The sequence below is a fragment of the Heterocephalus glaber genome, unplaced genomic scaffold (assembly GCF_053883595.1).
Source record: "Heterocephalus glaber isolate CG9 unplaced genomic scaffold, H.glaber_assembly_v1.0 deba00000071, whole genome shotgun sequence".
Lineage (NCBI taxonomy): Eukaryota > Metazoa > Chordata > Mammalia > Rodentia > Bathyergidae > Heterocephalus > Heterocephalus glaber.
In genome coordinates this window covers 17,802,829-17,816,904 of record NW_028258137.1, presented here as the reverse complement: position 1 = coordinate 17,816,904, position 14,076 = coordinate 17,802,829, and the positions used below count along the sequence as shown (strand labels likewise).

Genomic DNA, 14,076 nt, shown 5'->3' with positions numbered 1-14,076 from the left:
AGATGCCACTCTTCTTAGTTTCTTGAGCTCATCTGCCTGCTATATGTCCTCCTTTGGGGCCAGAGACTGATGGAGGAAGAGACTATGCTGAGATGTAGGGGCAGAGGAAGATGGGTAGAGACAGGGACCAAGAGGTAGAATGAAATGGAGATGTATGAAGAGAGTCTGAGACAGGGAAACATGCATAGGGTGAACTTTGTGGTACAGAGCCTGGAGCCTGTTGTGGCAGCAGCTCCTGTTCTGGTCTCCACTGAGCCATGCCTGTCTGAACTTTAGGCTTTAATACAACATGGGCCACTAGAGGGCATTTGCATCATCTCACCACACCACCTACAATACAGTGTTAGCCAGATATGGCAGGAAGGGGTGACCTTGAGAAAGGGTGAGGATGCCCAAGGGGTGAGGATGCCCAGTGGCAACTTGGGCCTCTGTAAAAGGATGTCAGTGTGACAGGAAGCCTTATTCCCAGGTCCTTCCCACCCTGACACCCATCCACCCATGCTATTTGTGGGGCTTTGTAGTCACCCACTTCAACCCGTTCTAACCCCACTGCCACCTTGGGTTTCACAGCTGCAGAGAGGGTATGGAGTCAGAGCAGGTTTCAGGACCAACTTACCTGGGTTCAAATCCCAGTTCTCCTAGCTTTAGCCCAGTACCTTGGGGAGCCTCTAGATCTCCCTGAGCCTCAGTTTCCTTATCTGAAGGATAAAGATAAATGTATCCTGCAGGTTGGTCCTGGAGTGCTGATGATTTTGGAGAACATTTGATTCAATGCCTGGTGGACTAGGCACTTTCAGCTGATGGGCTGGTGTAATTGGGTGTGAGAAAGCAAAGCTGGCAGTCTAGGAGCCAGCAGGTTTTTATATGCAGTTGCAAGGACAAGCTGACTGACTGCCACTGAGTAGTGACATGGTCAGCCAGAGCTGACCCTCTGCCTGGCCAGAGAGACTGGAGGAAGCAGACAGGAGATAAAGGGTCAGACTCTTCTGACCCAAATACACACACATGCTCATTTACACCAAAGCAGAGGGCACACCAAGGGCAGCACCAGTGAGGACTCCTTAGAGATTGTCATGCCAGGACTGTAGGGTAGACGGGTTTTTTGGCAGAGGAGATATGAAGTCATTCCAGTCTATTTCAGCAGCACATGCTACCCCCGGGGAATGAGAGGGCACAGGATAAGGATTGGGAGGCTATTGTAGCTAGGGAGAAGGAAAACATGGGATGCAGGCATTGGGGAGAGGAGGAGGAAGAGTCCTGGGTCCTGTCTTGTTGGGCCACTGGGTGGAGAGAAGCAAGAGATTGGGTGTGGTCTGGAGCCAGAGGATGTGCAGCTGTGAGCACAAAGCTGGGAGGAATAACTGCATGGCCCAGGAGAGAGTAAGTGTAGGAGATGTGGACAGGACAGGAGAAAGTAAGTGCAGAATGGCCAGGGGCCCATGAGATCAGGAGGCCTAGACAAGGTACCAGAGGAAAAGAAGCCCAAACAGGAGAAAGGAGGAACCAGAAAGAGAGGAAGAGGACAGGTGGGAGGGCACAGCTGCCCAAGAGGGGTGCCTTCAGGGTCAGGCAAGATGAGGACAGAGCCCCAGGGAGGCCTGGGCATGTTGGCTAAGGAAGCCCACATGTCTGCGTCTGCCATGCCTCAGTGGATTTGAGACTGAGCTGAGTGTGGGAGGACAAGTCCTAGGGTTGTTTTTCTTCTGGGGTAGGTAGGAGAGGCTGGCTGGCTGTGACCTGGGTGTGGAGGATGGGGCTCCTTGTGTAAACTACCTAGGGACTTCCTCGAGTGGGGCTGGCCAAAGCTCAGATGGAAACAGGATGTGGGGGCCCTTTAGAGCTCTGGGGGGGGCAGCAACCCCAGGTGGAGGCACTGTGTAGGATGGGAAGTGGCCATCCTAGGCTCAGGGGCGGCCAGTGACTGGGCACCAAGACTGGGACCGCCCGAGGCCACGGTGACCTCTGGAGTCCGGAGGCCACCGTAAGCAGCGCTGGCACTGAGCCCTGCCCCGACGCGGCGGGCACTGTCGCGATCCCCCGGCAAGTGACGTGGCGAGGGCGGGGCCTAGCGGCCTTGGCGGTAGAGCGACAGAGCATCCTGGGTGTGCCTGGTCTTTGTAGGTAACGGGCCGGCCACGAGAGAACGGGGCTGCGAGGCCCTGGGACGCGGAAGACACCGGGGTGCAGCATATACTGAGACGCGGGGCCGCGGAGCCCGGCGGGGCTGAGGCCGCGTCTCGCGGGAGCCGAACGCTCCGCGCAGCCGCCGCCGCGTGCGGGATGCCGGCCGGAAATGGCACGGGGTCGCCGCCGGGCCTTCTTTGCGTGGAGGACGCCGCGGGCGAGAGGGTGAGGCTGGGAATGGGAGAGGGACTTGGAATGTGGGGTAATTCAGGAGTGCGGGAGACCCCGAGTGTACGACTGAGAGTGTGCTCAGAGTGTGAGAAAGATTATGTGTGCGAGAGAGAGACCGACTCGGGGTCTGATGGTGGCTTTGTGAGTGTGGGGGAGACCACGTGTGTGAAGAGAAAAGAAACTAGGGGTGTGAAGTGACTCGGGGAGTGTGTGAAAACCTGAGTGTGAGGGAGATCATATGTGAAAGAAAAACCGTGGGTATGAGGGTGACTTGAGTGTGCAAGAGCCCGAGGGTGAGGGAGATAGTGAGTGTGAAGGAGATGGTGTGTGAGAGACTGAGGATGTAAGACTGAGAGCGAGACTGAGAGTGAAACACCTGGGGCGGGATGTGTGAGCGACCCTGTGAGCGTGACCCAGGCCAAGGGTGCAAGGCATGAATGTGCAAAGCAGGAACTAAGTAAGCTTCCTGGGGCTGCTGCAGCCTGCTGGTGTCAGGACTTGGAGTGCAGGGATATTGGAGTTCAGGAACAGGCTGCTCCTCTTTATCTTGGTTCTTCGGAGCGGTCCATGTTCTCTTATCTCATTCGACCATCTCGTGATAAATACCAGGAGATACTTGTGAAAAACATTTTGAAAATCCTCCACTGGAGCGCTAAGCCAACAGTCTGGTCACCGTGTTGTGTAATGGTCAGTATAAATAGGAATCAACATCTAACTTAACAGATGTCGTGGAGAAACGCTTACAGGCACCGGGCAATGTGCTTAGTGACACAATTAAAAAGAATTCAGTCTGGGCGGGGGTCGGCGGCGGCAGGGTGTCTCGCACGCGACACTTCCCCGGGCCAGCTGATACAACAGCTGGTGCCTTATTTCTGAGAGCTGCTTCCTTATTTGAAGATGAAGGAGGAGCAAACTTAGACCTGTGACTACTTCCTGAGGTCATTTTCACCTCTTTTTGCCTGGAAGGGCCCTTCAGGAAACAGCCCAGGCTGCCAGCATTACTATTGTCACATTGCGGTGGTATTGCTGATGGCTTTTGCTTCCTGAATTTGGTCTCATACTGTTGAATTGATAAGTTTGATTTTTCTTTCCTGGCGAACGTGGAAAACCACAAGCCTGATTTTCACTTTTATCTTCCTTGTTTCTACCTCCTTCCTTTATCTGGCTGTAGGCATATTTTTATTGCAGGCTAAAAGTGTATACCAGTTATGAATCTGATCTTCCTGGAACTTCTTTTTGCTTTCCCTCTCTCCTTTTCCTCCCCTCCTCCTCCCCCTTCCTTTCCTTTATTTTTCTTCTGTTCTTTGTTTACTGACCTCTATGCTTTTCTTTTTTTTTCTTTTTTTTGGTACCAGGGATCAAACTGAGGACTTTGCTTTTGCAAGGCAGGCACCTGAACCCACTAAGTCCCCAGCCCGGCCTCTATGCTTTTTTGTAGTTCAAATTGTGCAGGTGTTTCTATAAATGTTATTCAAATAATGCTCCCAGGATTTAGGAGGGTTAGGAGCAGCAGCTGCCTAGACACACATGATTTCAGATGGCCAGACTAGTTTTCTGATGAGGTTTGAGCTGATTGCTTCAGTCACTTGTGCCCTTGTGACTAGAATGGATCTCAGTAATTGAGGGCTGCCTCTAATGGGCAGGTAAAATTTAGATTTTACAAAGGAATATATCATCTGCTGCTTACTACATTCATTTTTTTTTTCCCAGTATGGGGGATTGAACTCAGGACTTTGCACTTGAAAGGGAGGTGTAAAAAAAAAAAAAAAAGAAAGAAAGAAAGGGAGGCATGGTGCCACGGAGCTAAATCCCTGGCCCACTACATTCATTTTTTCTTTTTTATAAATTACCTCTTTGTTATAGAGATAAAATGGCCAAAACAGACAAGTGGAATTAGCTGTTGCTGTAGAGACTTCATTTTCATCTCAATACCTAACCTGTCTGTGATGAAGCTGATTATGAAAGTGTGATTTTCTGCACTTATTTTGTGACAGGTGAATATTACTGTGTTCTCTAGTAGCTTTCTTTGGTCTTTGTGATTTATAAAACATTTTATTTAATTGCATATGATATGAACATGATACTAGTAAAGAGAATGGCTTACACCATTAACACCTCTATTATTAAATGTTATATAGCACTGTAATTTATTTATATTTTACCTTTTTCTCTTTTTTTGGTATCGGGGATTGAACTCGGGACCTTGGGCTTGTGAGGCAGGTGCCAGAACCATGAGCTAAATCCCTGGCCCATGTTTTACCTTTTTCTAAAGAGTAATTATGGTGGTTTATAATTAAAGATACTTGCAATAAGGTTACTGAAATAGATAACAAAAGGCACAAAAAAGGGTAGGTAGCAAGTACTGTTGAAGCAGGGCATCTTATTTACTGTGACTGGGAGCTGAATTCGAGTTTGGTGGCATCTTAGGTAAAAAGGTAAATATAAAAAGTCACGTAATTATTGTTATTTGATAGAAATTACAATAAATATGTTTAAAAAATTTTTGTAATTGAACTTTGATATAGATCGATTTTTTCTAAAAATTTTATATAGCCAGGTGTGGTGGCACATGCCTCTAATTCCAGCACTCAGGAGTGCAAGGTAGGAGGATCATTGCAAGTTTGAGGCCAGTCTAAATTATATAGTGAGACCTTGTGACAATCAGTGGAGGAATGAGACCACTGGAGCAGGCTAGTGGAAAGCAGAGAGGCACAGACTTTATTCACCTGGGTGGAGGTGGACTGAGAGTGAGAGGCCCATCAGTGACGAACAAAGGAAAAGCAGGGAGCTTTATAAGGGGTTGGGAGAAGAGTCTGTCATGTTTGTCACGTACAGGGGTCGGTGTGGTTGAGGTCCGTGCAGCGGTCAAGGCAGGGAAGGTGTTGTGCTGTTCTTCTGTGGTCTTATCTCTTCTATAACATCTTGTTCTGTGTTCTATCTGCTCAGAGACAGCACAGCCTGCATCTGTTGTGTGTTCTGCTGAGGGCTGCAGTTTGCTGTAGCTTGGAATTAAACAGCATATTCATTACTCATTTCATGACCAGATCAAGCCTGACACTTATCTCAAAAAAACCAAAATAAATAAATACTTAAATATTTCATATGACAATTTTATGGTTGAATTTTCATGGGGAAATTTTAGTAAATTCTTATTTGGTGCGGAGCTTTAAAAATAGGATTAAAAACATGTTAAAAAGCTGCACTATGTCTTTGCCTTTTTTTTTTTTCTAGTCTTGGGGATTGAACCCAAGGCCTAAAGCATGCTAGGCATGTGCTGTACCACTAAGCTATACCCCCAGACTCTGTATTGTCTCTTTTTCTTTCCTTTGTATAGATGATTTTTATTATAAACAGTAAAACATATGTAATGTCTCAGTTGCAGATCTTTCATGTGGAAAGGGTATCTAACATGAATTGTTTCAATATTGTGAAATGAGAAAATTTTAACCTCACAGTGGAAATAATTTAACACTGACAAACTCTAGGGATCAAAGACACTCTTTTAGTTAATGTAAAACAACAACAATTGATAATTACAGGGAAAATGTCCTAGCTGTGGGTATCATGAGACAAGCCAATTTGTGTTCACAACTAGGGATGAAACTCCAAACCAGAAGTCGGGCTGGTTCCTTGACGGCAGTGGCTACCAACTGTTTTAGTGGCCCAAGGACAAAGCAGACAATGGCAGGAAGCACTCCATTTTCTCCACCTTCCTCCAATGTGTCTTTACAAGCGGGGCTTACCCTTGTTTTTTTGGTTTTTAGCATTGTCAACAATGATTTTAGAAATTTCAGTGTGTTCGACTGAGAGATTGATACTATATAATTGTCCCGTACTGGTTTCTCTTATTGATTGTAACAAATTGAAGGATAGTTGACTCAGGACTGCAACCTGGTAGAATTTTGATGACCCACTCACAATACCAGCCTACTAGATGAGGTATTGGCTTAATTATGGGCTCTTAGAATCATTGGTGCAGAGGGTCTGCAGATCTATCTATGGGGACAAGATAGATAATGTATCTTAGGTGCAGACTGCTTTTTTGGGGGGACTGTATGTAGTATGGTTTTGATTGATTAAATGCAAGTGAATTCAAACAAAACCATTACTATAGTCAGATAGCTTTTTGTCATTTTTTTCTTTTTTTTTTTTAGTACCGGGTATCAAACCTTGTGCTTGCAAGGCAGGTGGCAGAACCACTGAGCTAAATCCCCGGCCCTTTTTTTTCATCAGCTTATACCTGAAGAGTAAATAAGTACTGAGGCAGAAAATGTTTGATGTTAATAAAATAAGCTTTTGCAAGCCGGGCATGGTGGCACATACCTGTAATTCCAGCAGTCCAAGAAGCTGAGGCAGGAGGATCCCAAGTTTCACTACAGCTTGGCTAACTTAGCCAGACTTTGTCTTAAAGTAAAGGAAGGGCTGAGGGTGTAGCTCATTGCTCAGGCCCTGGCTTCAATTTCCAGTACTGGAGGAAAAAAAGCTTTCTTTCTCTCTTTTTTTGGGGGTGGGTGGGTACTAGGGATTGAATCCAGGGATACTCTGCCATTGAGCTACGTCTCCTGCCTTTTCGCCTTTTTTTTGAGAAGGTCTCCATGTAGTTGAGACTGGCCTTGAAGTATCTGCAATCCTCCTGCTTCAGCCTCCTGAGTGCTAGGATTACAGGTGTACACCACCATAGCTGGCCCCATTTTATTTATTTATTTATTTGTTTGTTTATTTGCTTAAATTTTTTTATTGGTACATTTTAGGTATACAACACGTTTACATTTATCATTGGGTACTTGTACCTGTACGTGATGTATCTTGGTTCTTATTTTTTCCCCATTCCCTGTCCTCCCTTCACCACCTTTCCCTATGTACAAAGACTTTGTTTCCATTTTTTCCTTTTCTCATAATTTTTCCTTTCCCTTCTTTCCTTTCCCCTTCCCCTCCCACTTCCCCCTCCCCCTTTGGACCTTTTTTTTTTTCTACCAGGGATTGAACTCGGGTCCTTGCGCTTGTGAGGCAGGCACTGGAACCACTGAGCTAAATCCCCGGCCCCTTTGGACCTTTTCTTCCTATTTCAAATTATCAATTATTCATTTTAATCATTTTAATCCTTATTTACACTTTCACCCATTTTATTTTTATTTGAGGCAGGGTATACCTAAATCGCCAAAGCTGGGTTTGAATTTGTGAGCCTCTTAACTTCAGCTTCTTGAGTAGCTGATCCAGCTTTCTTTTGGTTAGTATTTACATGGTTTATCTTTTTCCATCCTTTTACCTGTTGTTGCTTTATGTCTTTTTATTTATTTATTTAGAGACAGGGTCTTGCAATGTAGTTCAGGCTGGCCTTGAACTCACTATGTAGCCCATGCTAGTCTCAAATTCATGGTGATCCTGCCTCTTCTTCCAAGTGCTGGGATTACAGGTGTGCACTATCATGATTGATTTATGTCTTTATATTTAAAGTTTCTTATCTATTGCATATTGGGATTTTTTTTTTTTTTTGAGACAGGGTCTTGCTATGTAGTTCAGGCTGGCCTTGAATTTACTGTGTAGCCCAGGTTGGCCTGAAACTTTCAGTGATCCTCTTGCCTCAGCCTCCTGAGTGCTGGAACTATAGATGAACACCACCACACCTGACTGGGATTTGCTTTTTTAACCTAATCTGATACTGTCTTTTACTTCGTATATTTAAATCATTTGGTTATTATTTTTTTTTTTTTTTGGTACCGGGGATTGAACTCAGGATCTTGTGCTTGAGAGGCAGGCGCCAGAACCACTGAGCTAAATCCCCGGCCCAATCATTTGTATTTAACATAAGTAATGATATAATTAGATTAAAATCTGCCACTTTAGTTTTTTCTATTTGTTCTGTTCTTTTAGTTTTTTTCTATTTGTTCTATTTGTTCCTCTTTTCTGCCTACTTTTGGATTATTTTTCATGATTTTGGGTTTTTTGTTTGTTTTTCTTGGAATATGGGGATTGAACCTAGGGCTTTCAGATTGAACCTAGGGCTTTCACGTCACTAGCTGTTTTTTATTTTTCAGTTTGAGACAGTCTCCCTAAATTGCCTAGACTGGGCTCAAACTTGCAGTCTTCCTGCCTCGGCCTCCTAGAGTGCTGTGACTATAGGCATGGGCCACACCTGAACCATGATTCTGTTTTATCTCTATTGCTGGCTTATTATTTATACCTCCTCTTTTGCTTTCTTTCTTTTTTTTTTTTTTTTTTGCTTTCTTTTTGTGATTGCCTTAGTTTTACAATGTATGTATATATTTATTTGTTTTTGTGACACTAGGGATTGAACCCATGTTGCATGTTAGGCAGTGCACTGCCACTAAGTTATACTTTCAGTCCTATAAATCTTTAATTATTAACAGTGTGCCTTTAAATAATATTATATCATCTTACATGTCAGAACCTTGTAAAAGTATTCTCTCAATTCTTCCTTCCTATTATTTGTCCTATTGTCATATTGTCATTAGATATTTTACTTTTACATGTGCTATAAATCTACAGTCTATTGCTACTGGTTTTGCTTTGGCCATCAATTATGTTCTTTTTTTATCAATTATATTCTAAGCAATTAAAAATAAACAACTTTTTCCAGGTGTGGTGGCACACACCTGTAATCCCAGCGTTTGGAAGACTGAGGCAGGAGGACTGCCACAAATTTGAGGCCAGCCTGAACTAATAGTGAGACTCTGTCTAAAAAAACCAAACCAAAACAAAAAACCAATTTTTTTTTTTTTTTTGGTACTCGGGATTGAATTTAGGACCTTACGCTTTTGAGGCAGGCGACGGCACCACTGAGCTAAATCCTGGCCCAAAAAACCAATTTTTATTTCAGCCGGAGATTTAGCTCAGTGGTTCCACTGCCTGCCTCGCAAGTGCAAGGTCTGGAGTTTGATCCCTAGTACCAAAAAAACCGAAAAAACAAAAAAAGTATTTATTTCAGATTGTTTGATATTGTCCTGTATCTCTTAGATACTTGCCCCTGTTTTACTTTTTTCCATTTTGACTTTTATGATTATCTTCTGCTAAAATTCCACATTTATTCCTACCTGCTGTCTAATTTTTTCATTAGTGCCTTTAACATATTAATCATAGTCACTTTAATTTTTTTTTTTTTTTTTCGGTACCAGGGATCAAACTTGGGTCCTTACGCTTATGTAGCAGGCAGCGAAACCACTGAGCTGAATCCCCGGCCCAGTCACTTTAATTTTTGACAGTTCTGGGGATTGAACCCACCGCCTCACATATGCTAGCCACTGAGTTACACACCACCCCCATCATAGTTCAAATTACCTGTTTGATGTTTTCAATATCTGGGTCACCTCTAGCTCTGGTCCCATTGATTACTTTGCATCTTAAGAGTGGGCTGTTTTTCTTGTTCTTTTTGTGTTGCTTATAGTTTGTTATTGACTTGTCAGACAGTGGAAGAGTGGAGACAGGAATTTATTTTGGGAAGTGAGTATGCCTCTTTTGCTAGGTTCTTGGTATGAGAGTTTGAGTCAGGATTAGAATTGTGTTTGGGGTTTTGTTGTTTTTATGGTTACTGTACAGAACCTTACCTTCAGTTTCCTCCGGTGGCTCCTTGCACTTACGGCTGGTTTGGTTTGCTGGAAGGAATGCTTTTTCTTAGTTCATGCTCTTAACCTCAGCTTTAGCTCTTCTCTGTGTGTAGTTCACTGCCCTCTCAGTGGCAAACTGCCATTGCTTGTTCCTAGGTGCTTGCTAACCTGGTTCTGGGGAATAAGGAGGTTCTCTGTTATCCAGGTTCAGGCTCAAGAGAGTGTGTCCTTGAGTTTTTGGGGTAGATCTTTCTGGATGATTCTGTCTTCCCCAAGAGGAGGATACCTTCAATAGTCTTAATCAGAATTTCTTGACCTTCTCCCAGACAGAGGGCGTTTTGTTTTATTATTTTTATTTTTTCTTTTCCACTGCCCCACCTGCCTTGGGAGTAACTGCCTTTTCTCCAGGGGTTTACAATTCAATATTCATTCTTTTTTTCTTTTTTCAGTACTTGAGATTGATATAGCTTCAGCCCTTTTTTTAACTTTGTATTTTGAGATAGGCTGAGCTTGAATTTGCAGTCAGTTTGCCTCAGACTTCCAGAATTGCTGAGATTACAAGCGTATGCCACCATGATTAGCTAATTAAAAATTATACTTGATTTTTCTCACCCGTTGTATCATGGTCTCACCGTTTTTCCCACTACACAGGTAAGCTGGACTTCGAATCTCTCTCCTTGAATGTGCATGTCTTCCCTTCAATTTCAGTCTAGTTTGTTGCCTTGTAATCTCTGCTCCATGGTAACTTCAAGAAAAATTGAGGTTTTATGCTATCATGACTTTCCTCATCATAGCTCACCCTGGTTCCTCAAGGGTGTTCTTTTATCTTGCTTTTTCTTCTTTTACTTGGCCCAAGCTCTCTCTGCAGAGCCAGTTTCTCCTTCACTCTTCACTTTTACTTTTTCAAATAAACTTTGCCATTGCTTAAAAGGAAAGAAAAATTATGGTTTTATAGATTATCTGGCTTTTTCTTGTCATTGGAGTGAGAACAATGTTTTTTTTACCTTTCTGTATTCTAAATGGAAGCTAGAAGTCGAGGACTTCCCATTTTGTACTAGATTTTATCTTTTAGTGACATGAGCTTCTCTCTCTTCTTTCCTCCTTCTCCGCCTCTGTTCCAGAGTTTGTCTTGCAGTATTGTTATCCCTGCTGATGAAAGCTTCATATATTATTGAAGAGTTTTATATTGTCTAATTTGACCCTCACAAAGTCAGCGAGGCTAGCTGGGCTTGGGGGTGCACATCTGTTATCCCAGCACTTAGGAGGCTCAGGCAAGAGAATCACAGCGAGTTCAAGGCTAGTTTGGGGAACATAGTTTGAGTTCAAGGCCAGTTTGGACTACATATGGAGACCCTGTCTCAAAAAAACCCAAAAACACAAAAAACAAAAACCCAAAGAATAAAAGGTCAGTGAGGCTGTTTGGGAAGATGAAGGGTGAAATGCAGATTGCTGGTAACCGCTGGTCTCTGCCTATGGGACTTGTGATCTCCATGTGCTTCTCATTTCCTTGCTGCTATACTGCCTGCTGTGTGTTCTGTGAGGGCATTGTCTGTACTGATCTTGTTAACTCTGTCCCCAGCTCAAATCTTGACTTAAATAGGTGGTTTGTAGATTTTGTAGAGTTGTGTGAAGTGAGGTTTAGATATATGATGTGTGATTGTAAACTATGGTGAATGTTTAATTTTTAAAAATTTATTACAGTAAAAGACACATAGCCGTTACTCCCCCCCCCCCCCCCACAATACTCCAGATTGCTCTGAACAAACTTATCTTGTCATTCTTGCCACTTTCTGAAGCAGTTCTGGAAGTCCTCTTTTGTGAGTGTCTTTAGGTGTGCTGTTCTAGCTGTTTTGATATCCTGAATCAATTTAAAATGCTTACCTCTTGATCTTGAAGAAGAGCCAGAAATTGCATGGTGCCAGATCTGGTGAACAAAATGGATGAGGACACACCATGTTTTTATGATCTTGCCTTTTTGGATAGCATTCAGCAGAAGCATTCAATATATATATATATATATATATTTATTTATTTTTGGTACCAGGGATTGAACTCTGGCCCTTGCACTTGCACAGCAGGTGGTGAAATCACTGAGCTAAATCCCCGGCCCGCATTCACTATATTTTTTTATCACACTTTTGTGTGTGTGTGTGTGTGTGTGCGCTAGAGATTGAACCCAGGGCCTTCTCATTGAATTATACCCGAGGCCCTTTTCCTTTCTTTTTTGGTACTGGGGATCGAACTTGGGACCTTGCGCTTGCGAGGCAGGCGCCAGAACCACTGAGCTAAATCCCTGGCCCCATTTTTTTAAAATTTTGAGACAGGGTCTCACTAAATCACTGAGTTACCTAGGCTGGGCTCGAATTTCTGATCCTCCTGCCTCAGCCTCCCAGAGTCCTGGGCTTATAAGCTTATATGCCTGGCTGATCACACATTGAATGACATGAGAGAGGACTTTGGTAGTACTCTAGAAAGTGGCAAGAATAATAGGATAAACATATTTGATGTAAGAGGGAATAATCTGAGGAGGATTAATGGCACTGTCTTTTACTGTAATAAATATTTTTTTGGAGACAGGGTCTCACTAGTTCAGGCTGGCCTTGAACTCACTGTGTAGCTCAACTGGTCTCGAACTTAAGCTGATCTTCCTGCCTCAGGCTCCCAAGTGCTGGGATTACAGGCACGCACCACCGTGCCTGGTTAAATTTTTAAAAAATATTTAAACATTCACCCAGATGTTTAATCACACCTTGTACAGGAGAGGTAAAGGATGGCCTTGGGGTTATGTGGCCAGTCCAACCTGAGACTTAACCATCTGTTCTCAGGTAATTCACTGAGGTTACATCATAACTCTGTGCCTGGGAGTTTTACCAAAGAGATAAGGGCTCTAATTACTTTGGCTAAGGACATGCTTCTAGTGACAATTATATTTTGTTATTGAGTGAAGATAGAGAAGCCTTAACTTTTCTCACAAGTATGTGAATCTGTCTTTCTCCTTAGCTGAAGGAGGAGTCTTTTTGAAAATCCAGCAGGAAAGCCAGGCATGGTGGCACACGCCTGAGGCAGGAGGATAGCTACAAGTCCAAAGCCAGCCTAGGCTACATAGTGACCCTTATTCAGGTGGCAGGGCTGAGATTTTAGGCTAGAGATCTTGTGGGGCTGTGACTATACCCCACCTCTCCAAATAAGGCCATTGAGGGGCCAGGTATTTAGCTCAGTGGCACTGCGCCTGTCTTGCAAGTGCAAGGTCCTGAGTTCGATCCCTGGTACCAAAAAAAAAAACGTATAAATAAAGCCATTGGGAACTGTAGTTTCACCAGTGTATCAGACATACTTAATAAAGGCACATCAGAAACACCAGTGTCTGGTTGTATGAGTACTGAAGGAACACCTAGTAGTCCCCCCCCCAGCCCCCAGCCCCATAGGATCTGGTGGAATAGAGGAAGCTGGAGTGGTTGTTGGGCCTGGGGTTCTCTGCTTGTCTCTGTTTGCAGCTAACTTTTACATAAGAATAAAGGCTCCTTAGGTGTTTACTGGTTTTGTTCCCATGGATACCTGGGCTCACCTGACAGACATGTGAAAACAAATATGTTCCCACAAGCTGGCAGAGGGAAACCTGCATGACTTGGAGCCAGGAGAGGAAAAAAAAAAAAGTGGTGCTGCCTGGAAGCCCAGCCCTATCTAAGCAGAGGTAGGCTGGCTCAGTTCTTATGGGACTGGGGAAGGCTACTAGTACCCCAGAGGAGCTATGTCACATGGGCTCAGGTCCAGACTCTGGAAAGGGACTGAGACAGGTATGGTACGAATTTAGGGTGGGGCCTTGTGGAGTTGGAGTTTTCTCTGAGAACTCCTTATTATTGAATGACTGTAGTTCCCTCTGAGCTCTATGAGGCCAGAATCGGGTACATAAATATATGTTGAGTACATGAGAAGCTCTTGGGAAAATGATATACTGATCCTGTTTGTGTGTGTGTGTGTGTGTGTGTGTGTGTGTGTGTGTGTGTGTGTTGGGTGGTGCTACTGGGGATTGAACCCAGAGTCTCATGAATGCTAAGCAAGCCCTACCACTGAGCTACATCCTCAGCCCTTTTTTATTATTTTGAGACAGGGTCTTGCTAAGTTGCCTGTGATGGCCTTATCTTACCATCCTCCTGCCTCA

General features: G+C 43.9%; 2 protein-coding genes across 5 annotated transcripts in view; one reads left to right on the top strand and one right to left on the bottom strand.

The window, feature by feature from the left end:
* The first annotated feature begins 1,194 nt into the window (after positions 1-1,194).
* Slc7a6 (solute carrier family 7 member 6) overlaps positions 1,195-14,076 on the top strand; it is a 33,421-nt gene continuing 20,539 nt past the window's right edge. Inside the window, exon 1 of one of the 2 annotated variants that reach the window (XM_021256810.2) lies at positions 1,195-2,349. In XM_021256810.2, the coding sequence (XP_021112469.1) occupies positions 2,281-2,349 (69 nt within the window). In that variant the 5' untranslated portion in view covers positions 1,195-2,280. Of the gene's footprint in view, positions 2,350-11,962; positions 13,712-14,076 lie in introns of those variants that run through there. The other variant, XM_021256808.2, reaches the window with a different exon arrangement.
* Slc7a6os (solute carrier family 7 member 6 opposite strand) overlaps positions 5,051-14,076 on the bottom strand; it is a 41,458-nt gene continuing 32,432 nt past the window's right edge. Inside the window, exons 6-7 of one of the 3 annotated variants that reach the window (XM_087215495.1) lie at positions 9,918-11,841; positions 5,051-5,357 (exon numbers count right to left, since the gene is read on the bottom strand). The gene's annotated coding sequence lies outside the window, so the exon portion shown is untranslated. The remainder of the gene's footprint in view (positions 5,358-9,917; positions 11,842-14,076) is intronic. The other 2 variants (XM_087215541.1, XM_087215469.1) reach the window with 2 other exon arrangements.